Genomic DNA, 12,273 nt, shown 5'->3' with positions numbered 1-12,273 from the left:
GTATAAGTTGTAAAAGTTCAATTCTATTTAAATTTTGATATTTATCATTTTGTATAGCAGCATCAACCAATTCCTCGCCTGAAACATCCAAATCTGTAGAAGCTTGTGTTTTCAAAGAATTCCCATCACAAGAATGTTGTAGACAAGATGGCGAAGAATCTTCATCGTCTGAAATCAAATTCGGTCTTAGAGTACTTGTAGCTTGATGTACTTGTATATCGCCTTGTTGACGATCATCTAAACCATTAGCCGATGACCAATCTGATTCGTCCATGTCTTCTGTCATTAAAACCTCTACATCTGAATCGGTTCCTGAATAGGTGGTCTTGCGCCTATTTTGATACTCAGAATTAATTAACATTAATACCTCGGTAGAATCCTCACAATTGCATAGACGTCGTGTCCTTATGGGCTTCTGTAGCACTGTAAAATCTTCGTGGTTATCCAAAACATCAACGGCACGTACAAATACATCATCACCTTCCTCACTCTCAACGAACTCATCGTTCACTCCATCATCTATTTCATCGTCATCGTCGGGCAAGAATTGTATATCATCATTCGTATAGTGGGAGTCCAAGACACAAATGTCCGTATTGTTAGTACTTGCTGTACTAATGGTACTTTCTTGTAAAGGACCACGATAAGTATTTGAAGGTGTCTCCACCACTTCTATACTTTCCGACTCATTGCCATTGGGTGAATTATCTTTGCTACCCAATGGTGTCTTGTATTGGTCATCTTTCGCGGAGTCATTGTGTTGGAAATGATCAAAGCAAAATTCAGCCAAGTTCAATTGTAAATCTATATCGTTCATTGCGTTTAGGTTATTTTGTGCTTTTTTTGTTAGTATTCGTGTTAGTACGTCTGTGATGGAATGTTTTTTACTAAAACCGGTTTATGTTCTATATTATTGCAATAGTTCTTTACATTTTTATCTAAATTTTATCTAAACAAACTGCACTTTTTTTTTTGCAAAAATACAAACAAAAACATTAATTTTGTTGTATTTTTTATTATTCCCGTATTCTTTTTACTTAAGAGTTGCCACTTTATATGGATAAGAAAAACAAATTGCTGCCAGATTGTATGGTTCATAAATTCGTAAACAGTGTGCCTAGATAAAGGGTGTTATCTTGTCCATGTCGAATTTGTATACCCTTTATTATGAGTGGTAAGGTTGTACTACATACATATAAGTTTGACATTCTGTTTGTAATTTTCACCCTTTTCATATGATTCCTTATAAAGAACATATATATTCAGATAGCGGAAGTTGTTATATTAATTCGGGAAAATCGGCCCACAAATTTCTGTGATTGATATAAGCAAAAAACACTACTAACTCGATTTTATACTTATTTTTTATCTACATCTGGATTACCAATTAGGGTATTCAATTAATCGGGTTTCTGATTTAATCGGTTAATCGAGCAAATAATTAATCGGGGTTTAGATTTATTCGGTTAATAATCGGTTAATTTCAAATTATTCGATTAACCGAATAATTTCTATTTTAATTTTAAATTGAAAATACAACCACGAATTTTGTGTACAAAAACATTAAAAACAAACAAAACATAACAATTCAACCAAAAATAATAGCAAATATAGTATTTAAAATCCTTTTTGTATACACCTGTGAGTTTTTTTTAGGATTTTAGTGAGATCTTCTGAAATAATCTTTTAAACAAAATATAATTTAAATGTTTTCCTTTTAAACGATTTTTTTTCTTTAGAATTAATAAAACTTGACTTTGATAAAACTCTCTCGCTGATTGTAGATGTTGGAGAAATCGAAAGCATGATAAAGAATATCCAATATCTCAGTTCTTTTTTTTTAGTTTTATCTAAGAAAATAAAATCCTTCGTTATACCATTGGAGTCCTTTTTGGATTGTTTTAGATTTTGAATACTTTTAATATTTTCGTTAAGTTCTGATAAAAGACTCCTTTCAAAAAAAAGTTTCATCTATGCATGTAAATACAAACAAAGTTTCAAATACATGTAAATACAGTTGTTATACTCATTAAACATGTTTCTTTGATGTTCGAAAAATATGTAATTTTAATTTCACATTTGGAATTAAAACGGAAAAATAAAAACCAAAAAATATGTTAAAGTGCAAAAAAAGGAATTTCGGTTAATCGGTTAATCGACACAAATTAATCGGTTTATTTGTTATTTGAAAATCGGCGATTTTAAATTATTCGAACAGTTAACCGTCCAAAATTAATCGGTTAACCGATTAACGGTTAATCGATTGAATACCCTATTACCAATACATTAATATAGACTATAAGGATAGACATTTTAAAGACCTTCCCAACGATATAACGCTATAGTAATTCGGACCGACAATGGGTTAAAATCGGGAAAAATATTTTTTGCACAATTTGTATACCTTTTTTTTTATATTTTCCTTCATTTGTGGTGAATAAGGAAACATATTGAGCCAATCGTTTAATGTAAACCAATTACACTATGCTACACCAAAAATATACAGTCTTATTGGAGTCAATAGAGTTTGGAAATACTTATATTTTCTATTATTTCTAAGATTTAGTTGAAAAGTAAAAAACCATTTATTTTGTTTTTCTTTTAACTTTGTTTATACTTTATGTATACTATTATAATTATAACTATTTATTATTTAAAGATATCTTTAAGTTATTAAGTATTTCATTTGTTTACATTCTATTTTTTAAAAACAGAGCTCTACAAAATTATATATGTATAAAAATTAAATATAATCAAATAAAATTCGATGTTTTGAGTCCGGTAGATTCTTATGCTCATTTTCTATCGTTGAAATAATAAAAAATTATATACAAAAAAATTACACTAAATATTCTAATTATAAACGATTACTATTACAAAAGAACTTAGCACTTAATTTGAGCCTTGGTTTTTTTAAGGTATTTCTCTTGCTTGCCAGAAGCTTGTAATATAAATTAGGCAATAATTTAATTTAAATTTATATTCGAATAAATATATTCGTTTCAGCAAATATTGCTACGACTACAACAATTACTACACGGCCATTTTGGGCTTATGGGCCTCGGCTCGCTTACGCATGGTCTTCATGCGTTGATTGCAATAGACCCGCATAAATATGGCAAAGAATACTACCATAACACCCAATACTCCCAACACCGATATGCTGTGATGATAAATTAGACAAGAAAGTAAAATGGCTGCAGCCTGAAATGGAGAGAACGAAAATTGTATAACACAAATAAAGGTAAAGCTACAGACTATTGAAACATTTGTTTAAATAAACAATTTATTTTCTAAAGTAAACATAAACCAGCATTTTGGAATTTGTATATAGGTTAATGATATATTATTACTTGTTTACTTACTTGTCTTAACGTCATAATGATGGTAAACGCAACTGGGCCAAATACGGATATGGTATAAAATATAAACAATTGGCCGACAGCTGAACTAATAGACAGTATAACGATATCAAATACAAATTTGGGATGCTAAAGTACAAAAAAAAAATATAAGAAAATATTATTATTAATTTCTTATTCCAATTTATTTTATTTACCTCAGTAGCAAATTGCAGTGAATCTATAAATCCTCCCTGAACACTTAAAGAAGCTGCCGTAAATATGGTCGAAAATAAATTCACGCCACACATCATTTGTAAGGGAGACATGCCATAGCCTTTAAATAAATCACCTTGCCAGTTGGCTGTAAAACTATCGAATAACATGTACATTGCCAGCAGAAATATACCCGTCATGGTGGTCACACCATTGGCCTTTGAACTATCTGCCGAGCCCATCATAAAAAATATCATACCCGTGGATATCAACACAGCCGTAAAGTACTCATAACATTGATATTTATTTTTCGACAGAATTTTACCCATCAGCATGACGGGTATGATTTTGCAAGATTTGGCCAAAACTTGTGTTGGAAAATTAACAAATTTCAAGGCCTCATATTGAAACCAGGCGCTCATAATATTAGAAAACGAAGCAAATGAGTATTTGTATAGGGGAGCCTTATGACGTGTGGGCGGGCGTTTGTATTGCAACACCACTATGGCCACCATAAAGGCTAAAATACGATTGGAAAATACTAAAAATTGCGAATCCTTGAAATGTGACTTTACACCATCAAAATTATAATATTCTTGCGTCATAATTTTCTCCTGCAGAACGCCCCACGTTAGATAGGATACCATAAGACCGCCAAAACACCAACACAGGAGGATGACTTCGTGTGAGTTGGAACGTTTTGGTGTTGCTGCTATAGCGGCCTGTGGAGGAGGTGGTGTACTTAATATTGTAGCCGTCGGATCATTTGGTAGTAGGGTTTTTTCTGAGGGTTCATCTCGGTCGGACTCGCTACCACTGTTGCCGTTAATACACATGTTAACAGCCATGTGTATATAGGATTTATCTGTAATTTGAATGGGAAAATGGGATTATTAATAAAAGATAAATGTTAAAAAAAAAATTAGTGAAAAAATTTGAATCCTCTATCTTTAACGATCAAAACTTGTAACTGAATTTTGACCAGTAATCAAAGCCCAACTATGTATACTGAAATCTTTCATTCATGCATATACCGGATGACAATGCAATATTATGTTCTAAATCATGAGAATTCTTCTTAAAACCTTAATTTTGAAAAAATTAAGAAAAAAAATCCAAATGTTCATGAATTTAAATGTATTTTTAATATAGTCTAATCTAAATATAAGCTTTTTAAAATATGTTCGAAAATTCGAAATTCGCTAAAAGCATCAACAAAATTTCGCGACAAGCTTCTAGCTTTTTAAAAGAAAATATTTGATTTTGATCGACAATTTTCATTTGTAATGAAATATTGAAGTCTATTTTTCAAATCAAACACCACAGGCCACAAAAACTGCACCAAAACTTACATCCATTAACGGTTTTCCATAAAGTAAATAAATTAAAAATTGCATAATATAAAACTTAATTTCTTGCTTAATTGCACATAATATGGAGTTCTTCGTGTTAGATGATAGACCAACTAGTAGAATGGTGTGACGCGTCATAACATAAAACTTAGTTTCAATTTAAAACTTCTCCGATTTTATCATTACACGGAGAAGTTTTAAATTGGGGCAATACCTATAGAAGCTTGTGACAAATTTTGTAGAATTATCTTTAAAATTTCCACCTGTAGTTTAATTACAAGGTTTACAAGGACGGACATCGCTTAATAGACTCAGAAAGTGATCCTGAGCAGATTCTTATACTTTAAGGTGGGTGTTAGGACAATACAAACATCAGCACTAATATACCCTTCCCACTAGGTTATAAAAAGATCAGAAAACACCAATTTTATTTGTTTTAGTCAAACTTACCGCTCTTTTCCAAATAGTTTGTGCGCTGAACATATTTGTAAATTAAGAAACCAGGTACAAAAACACAACTATAACCAAAACAATTGACTAATAGTTTTAATATCCACGAATAATCTTTGGATTGTGACTCTATCAGTTGGGATAATGTTTTGTGTGTATCATAGCCACCCAAAGTAGACCTTAAAATGTCGGAGAAGAAGTGTATGACCAGCAAGGTGATAAGAAAAAACCCGCTAAAATATATAAAAGAGAAAAACCCGAAAGATTGATAAAATTAATTAAATTATAGTTGATTAGACATTTAGCTAAGTGTTGTGATAAAACTAAACCTACCATATTATAATATCTGGTGTTTTAAGAGCCATGACTGTAGGGTCAAATACGTTTAAGTAATGTTGCAATTAAAAATCCTTTAAGACACGTAGAAGTAAATACACTTAGTTTCTCTAACACACGTCTCAATGTTTACTTTGGCAGTTGCTGTTAATTTATAAAAATATTTAAAATACTTTGTATAATTACTGCTGAGTTAAGCAATATCGCAGGCAGCAGCAATAGTATAATAAATGCCTTTTGGGCCTTTCATATTTTGCATGGCTGTTGTTAAAAAAAACACTTTATTTCATTTTAGTTATCACTATTCGAGTTTCTTGTTGTTGTTCTTACTTTTGTAAATCTTTGCCTTTAGTTATTAACAAACCATCAAACTCCAAGTGTCCAGAGGTTATAATATTTTCTTCTTTCTACAGATTTGCTATAAAGTTCATTAACCGTTTAAGATTTTGTATTGAATAGTATTAACAAAAATTTTGTTGTTTCTTTTAGAAAATCCAAGTTAAACAATTTTTTATTAATAATATGCACAACTTTCGTTCGTTCGTTTGTTTATGTATTAATTTATAGTATACATGTGTATATATATTATGTTGATACACATACGCACGGTTTTTGTTTATATTTCAAAAATTCTATGTTTATTGCTGTTTATTATCACCTCTCGTTAGCTGCGAGTGTTTTAATAAACTAGTTTGTTGTATCGAAAATATAATTAAACTAACGATGTGGAAACAAATTATTAGAAATAGTTCTCTAAGAACAACAGCTGTTTTCTTTTTGTTGTTTAATTTCTATTTAGCAGAGATGTGTAATGTTAATTACAAGAACTTAAAATATTGTACTTTTCTCTAAAAACTAAATATACCAAGATGATTTTTACTATTTTTCTTTTTTAGAAATCATAGGCATCCGTTATAGAAACCATGTTCTGTTTATATACTGTAAATTTAACGCAAATATTTATTTAAAAATGTATTATTTGTATTATGTATTAAGTGCTGTTTTGTACCATAAAAGTACTTTTATGTCATCATACCTGATGTTGTATCATACATGCTGTAAAGTGTAAAGTGATGCCAGACAAGTGTTGTGAGGATTTGCATATGGGTCAAGGTGAATTTATAAATTCACCTTGATAGATTAAAATACTTTTCAAATTTAAAATATTGAAATCATTCGGTATGTCAAGAAATCTTTTCGAAAAATACATTTCTTGTTTATACGATAGTATTACAAATATTTTATTTGTTTGTTGATTGATATTTTTCTGCTAATAAAATTAGCCCTTATAGATAGCGGAGTCGATTAAGCCATGTCCGTCTGTTTTAGAAAAAGTGGTTTAACCGAAATAGTGTGTTTTTGAAAAAACCGATTTTGATTATTGTCTCTTAAAAAACCGGTGAAGCGGTTTCGGTTACTCGTTTTACAAAAACCAGTTTTTCAAAAAACCGAAACCGATGGAGAAAGATGAAAAAACCGGTTAACCGGGTTTCGGTTTTGGATACTCTAGTCTGTTTGTTGAAATAAATTTTCTGAAAATGCTTTCGAGAAGTTTCCTATTTAAAATCAGAAAAATCGGTCCACAAATGGCTGAGATATGAGAAAAAAGACCAGGACAACCTCGATTTTTGACCTATATCTGGAGTACTAAGACATTAATATAGACAATATGGATATCTATCATTAAGACCATAGTAAGTTGGACCTACAATGGGTCAAAATCGGAAAAAATATTTTTTAACCCGAATTTTTTTTCATAAAAAAAAAAATTGAAAAAACCCAGGGTAGTATTCTATGGATCTATAAGTCCATCGTGACAGACGTTATCAAATGCTTGAGAAATATCTATTAATAATGCAGAGCAATACTGTTTGCTCTGCTATTAATTAATTTTAAAATATTAATTTTAACTTACAAAATTAACATAAATTATTTTTTAGTTTTCATATAACAAAACGCTAGAATTCCCGTTAATAGATAAAATAATGTTTCCCTCCATAATTGATTTCAAAATCGCTAATCAACAGCACTGTCGGTTTGTTTTGTTCAAATTCAAACAAAAACAACTAATCACCCTCCCTACATTAGCGCTAGCTTAATATTAGTAATCTTTGATATAAATAAGTAAAACAATTATTTAGCTATGACAATAATATAAAATGTATTAGTGAAAAACAAAAAAAATAAAAGTGAAATAAAGAGATGAGATAGATTTCTTATCAGTTTTTATAACTTTCGTTACAGATTCAAAAATAACACACGGCCTACAAACAAAATACAATAACAATTATATTTAATTAACAAATCAGCGAAAAAAATGTAAACAAAGACAGGCAGACAACTACAGCCAATCTACTACCCTCACGAGATTTTGTTAATATGCCTGCTGAACATTTAACTGCTATTATAATAGACTGAATTCAGTACATTAATAAACGTTATACAATAAAGATTGAAAAATTAATCACTGCCTGTGCTGCGGGATAAACGAACACGATATGAATTTAACACAAAATTTTGAACTAGTATGGCCGAAATTGAATAGTTTCAATGAGACTACAACGCTGCAGGATGGCAAGGGAGAAATGGAAAAAGTATTGGCTATGGTTGTCTTGGGATTAGGCAGTTTTATATCAGGTATTTTGCCAGCCTTTATATCTGAACGTAATCGCCGAAGATTTCCCTTGACCACTTCGCTCATGTTGTGTTTTGGTGCGGGTATATTGTTGGCGACGGCGTTAATTCATATATTGCCAGAGGTAAGATATATTCTAAGGAGATATTCTTCATATATGTATGTAGATTTGCATTTTTATGAAAATTATTATAAATGGACTTGGATAGAAAATTAGTGTTAAATTTTAATTAAGCATACTTTTGAAATCTTTCGAAAAAAAACATACTTCAAATTCTATTAAGATCTCTCGAAAACCAATACATCATATTACAAACTTTATACAACTATTCCTATACTATACAACCTCCCGGGGAGTTATATTTGGAAATTTCTTAAACTCTCTTGCTTTTAAATTATATTGTCTTGAAGTGAGTTTACGTGATTTCCTCCCAAATTTTGAGTTTTTACAGTACTTTCTCAGGAAATTTCTTTATAATTTTTGAAATTGATTATTTATTAATTGAATATTTATCACAGATAGTTTTTTGCTTCAATCCAGATAGTTTTTCACTTCACGATAAAACATGTATGATGACTTTTTCATCATTTCCTTACATATTCTTTTTGGTGAAGTCTTCTTTCTTATGGAAGTTTAACAGTTTCCAATTCTGTTAAACTTAAATGCTTAAAAACGCTGAAATTTAATATAATTTGTAGTAAATTTGAATTTATCTTAGAAATATACAAATATTACATCAAAAAGTTTCCATTGTATTGTCACTCACTTTATATAAGTACTAAAAATATCTGAAAGTAAAGTAGTTAGCAAAATAAAGGGTTTACATTTTTAATTGAATGAAAATGTATTGATATTCTTAAAAACTTTTGCAGGTTCGCAAACAAATGAATTCAAATTGGGCTGAAATTTCTCTATGCGCTGGTTTCTTTGCTATATACTTTGTCGATGAATTTATACACTATTTCTTTGGCGAAGCTATACAACATTCTCATGGACACGATGAACCCCACAGTCATAATACAACACCACAAAATACCACATTATCAAATAATCATCGTCATAATTACGGTTCTTTACATAATTCTGAGTCAGCACCTTTATTGAGTGCACAAAATACAGAGGCGAAGTAAGTTTATACTTTACATTAATCTTCTATTTTTGCAATAAAATAAATAACATTTTTATTTCATCATTTCAGCGGGGGAACCCAACAACATAATAATCACGCTCATCTGCATGAACATGGCAATGGCAATAATCACAGTCATGAGGAAAATCATCATGAACATGTTCATTGTAATGATGAAATAGTGGAAGATGCTAATGCCCGCATTTGTCATACTAGCCATACAGAACCCTGTTCACAATCAATGACGGGAACATTGGGGTTATTTGTTGCTTTGTCACTGCATTCAGCGATTGAGGGTTTAGCTATAGGCGTGCAAGATTCTTCAACAAAGGTTAGTTTCAAATTGGTTTCCCTTTTAATTACTTTCAACATAATATACATTTGATTTAAATTAAGGCTCTTAATATCCGTTACTTTTTCCATTCCCGGGAATAAATAAAAAAATCTATACATTCCCGTGAGTTACGCCCCAATACATTTGTTTTAAATAATCGGTCCAAATTCAATAACGGATATCAAAAGATTAGGATTAAATCTGGAAAAAATTACTAAATTGAAACCAGCATTATTGTCACAATTTTCTCTAATTTTTGATGATTTGCAGGAACTACTTATCATAATTGTCAAAAAGTGAGCGCAGTATGACAGTTCATTTGACAGTTCTTAAATTCTAAAAAACTCCCTTTATATAGATCCCATAGGAATATTTCTAATTCAATTGTTTTATTATGCTCAAAATAAATATAGGTCACGTACGAATATTTTTAAGGAAATTTTTTACGCATTAAGCTTTTGAGTATACAAAACTGGGCTAATCTAAATTTAGTATATAGTAGTCTCACTCTTGTTTGTACTTAATTATAACATGAAATAAATATTAAATAAAACACGTCTAATGTTATCAGTTAAATATGTAAATACTCCATATTTTAAGCAAAATTTTGCATTATAAAATTAAATCAACCTAAAATGAGTGAAAAAGAAACTAAAAATGCTTTCATTGATAAAATAGCTACAACTAACAACTTTATCAACATACATACATATAAGTTTGTAAGCAATCTTGACCTATATTTGATAATACTTTTCTATGTACTTATAAAACTTAGCTAAACATTTATTGCATCTTTCTTATGTGCACATAGAAAGCTCTAGACTAGACAACTCTAGACAACTAGAAAGCTCATTTTTATTTTTCTACAATTACTAGCTTATCCCGATGTGATACCGTACCCCAAGTATAAAAATATAAACAAGTAACAGAGCTATATTCGGCTGTGTCGAATCTTATATTCCCTTCATCAAATTATACTTTAAAATAAATATTTTTAGGTAAACTAAATTTTATTTTTTTTTATTAGCGTAATAAATTGTATCGCAAAAAATCTTTTTAATTTAAAAAAAAATTTTGCATAAAAAAAAATTTTTTTGGTGAAAAAAAATTTGGGTTAAAAAATATTTCTACCGCTTGCAAATAAGTTTATCAGATATTCAAAAATAACTAGTTACTTGTTATAGGAGATGCCACGCCCACTGTTCTGAACCCACCCATTTGTATTTCATCTATGTATAATTGTAAACAAAATCACTCATGTCAAGTTTAGTGGCTTTAACTGTTATAGTTCCCAGATATTCAATAACAATTTGCTGTATATGGGAGAGGCCATGTCCTCTAATCCGATCCCGCACATTTTCAACCAAACTAGACAAAGCTTTATGACATTTAAAGATTTTCGCAATTACAGTTATAGAGATATTTGAAAATAACTATTTGCTCTATATGGGAGGTTCTACACCCGCTAATCCAATACCTTCAGTTTTCCGTCTAATTACATACATTACAGTTCAAAAATATTCGCTAATAACTATATATTTTGTAGCCTATAGTTCCTTCAAGGTACACAGGGAGGCACTGACAACTTCAAGGAAATCCGCCTAGCCGTTTATCCGACCATGGACTTCTAACAAATATACAAACGTCTTACGCCTACGACTGATTCGTACTAGATTAAAGATAAAATGCAAACTGTTTCTTTAATCTAGTACGAAACTGTCGTAGGCGTATGACGTTTACGCCAACCACGATAAGGGTGATTAATTTTTATATATAAAGATAACATTTACCCCAATTTCCACAATGACTAGTTATGTTTTAACCTAGTTATACTGACAGTTTTCATTACAAGCAAAATAATAACCTGTTTCTTTTAGGTCTTGTTCCTTTTGGGAGCTGTTGCCTGTCATAAATTTGTTATGGGTTTCTGTTTAGGTTTGGAATTCCGTTCAAATCCTCAAACTCCAATGAAATCACAAATAATCGGCATATCGGTTTTTGCTATGGGTGCTATATGCGGTATTGGTTTAGGCATGATCATAGTTGATGTTCCCAGTTCCTGGTCAACGACAGCACTACCCGTCATACAAGGTTTAGCAGGAGGAACTCTGCTGTATGTAACAGTGTGCGAAGTGATACCACGAGAAAAAGCGAGATGGCATTTGAATTCTGAAAGGCGTTTAGCTGGTTTTGCGCAGTTCCTGGTAGTGGCTATAGGTTTTTCTGCCATGTGCATAATAAATTTTTATTTAGATGGTAGGTTTTATATGGCATTTGAAATATATATATTTGTTTACATTTTTTTTCTTTTTAATTCTTTTTAATCTAATTATAGATGATGCTTGATGAATGTTCCTAAACGCTGTAATAATTTAGGATTATTAGGTTAATATATAGGAAAATTTGTTATTTGTTTTAAAAGAAAAAGGAGTAACTAATAAATTCTCATATTATTTTTATATAAAATAAAAACTAACAA

The 12,273-nt window shown here is 30.4% G+C and overlaps 2 protein-coding genes across 2 annotated transcripts; one reads left to right on the top strand and one right to left on the bottom strand.

The window, feature by feature from the left end:
* Positions 1–2,584: 2,584 nt before the first annotated feature.
* Positions 2,585–5,878, bottom strand: sll (slalom). Its single transcript, XM_065514936.1, has 5 exons — positions 5,693–5,878; positions 5,360–5,592; positions 3,560–4,422; positions 3,366–3,491; positions 2,585–3,204 (listed from the first exon to the last, which is right to left on the bottom strand). The coding sequence occupies exons 1-5, from the start codon at positions 5,722–5,724 to the stop codon at positions 3,034–3,036; spliced, it is 1,425 nt and encodes a 474-aa protein (XP_065371008.1). The 5' UTR covers positions 5,725–5,878; the 3' UTR covers positions 2,585–3,033.
* A 1,968-nt stretch (positions 5,879–7,846) lies between these two features.
* Positions 7,847–12,273, top strand: Zip88E (Zinc/iron regulated transporter-related protein 88E). The gene is made up of 5 exons (XM_065514590.1): positions 7,847–8,454; positions 9,204–9,457; positions 9,530–9,791; positions 11,672–12,050; positions 12,130–12,273. Exons 1-5 carry the CDS (start codon positions 8,194–8,196, stop codon positions 12,138–12,140), a joined length of 1,167 nt encoding a protein of 388 aa, XP_065370662.1. The 5' UTR covers positions 7,847–8,193; the 3' UTR covers positions 12,141–12,273.

Source organism: Calliphora vicina, chromosome 1, assembly GCF_958450345.1.
Source record: "Calliphora vicina chromosome 1, idCalVici1.1, whole genome shotgun sequence".
Taxonomy (NCBI): domain Eukaryota; kingdom Metazoa; phylum Arthropoda; class Insecta; order Diptera; family Calliphoridae; genus Calliphora; species Calliphora vicina.
This window is presented reverse-complemented; position numbering and strand designations above follow the sequence as displayed.

Coding starts and splice junctions, on each gene's coding strand:
- Zip88E (XM_065514590.1), top strand. CDS start 8,194: ATGAATTTAACACAAAATTTTGAACTAGTATGGCCGAAATTGAATAGT. Junction 9,458..9,529: donor GCACAAAATACAGAGGCGAA/GTAAGTTTATAC, acceptor TCATCATTTCAG/CGGGGGAACCCAACAACATA. Junction 9,792..11,671: donor TGCAAGATTCTTCAACAAAG/GTTAGTTTCAAA, acceptor TGTTTCTTTTAG/GTCTTGTTCCTTTTGGGAGC.
- sll (XM_065514936.1), bottom strand. CDS start 5,724: ATGGCTCTTAAAACACCAGATATTATAATATG. Junction 5,593..5,692: donor ACACCAGATATTATAATATG/GTAGGTTTAGTT, acceptor TATATATTTTAG/CGGGTTTTTTCTTATCACCT. Junction 4,423..5,359: donor AAACTATTTGGAAAAGAGCG/GTAAGTTTGACT, acceptor TTCAAATTACAG/ATAAATCCTATATACACATG.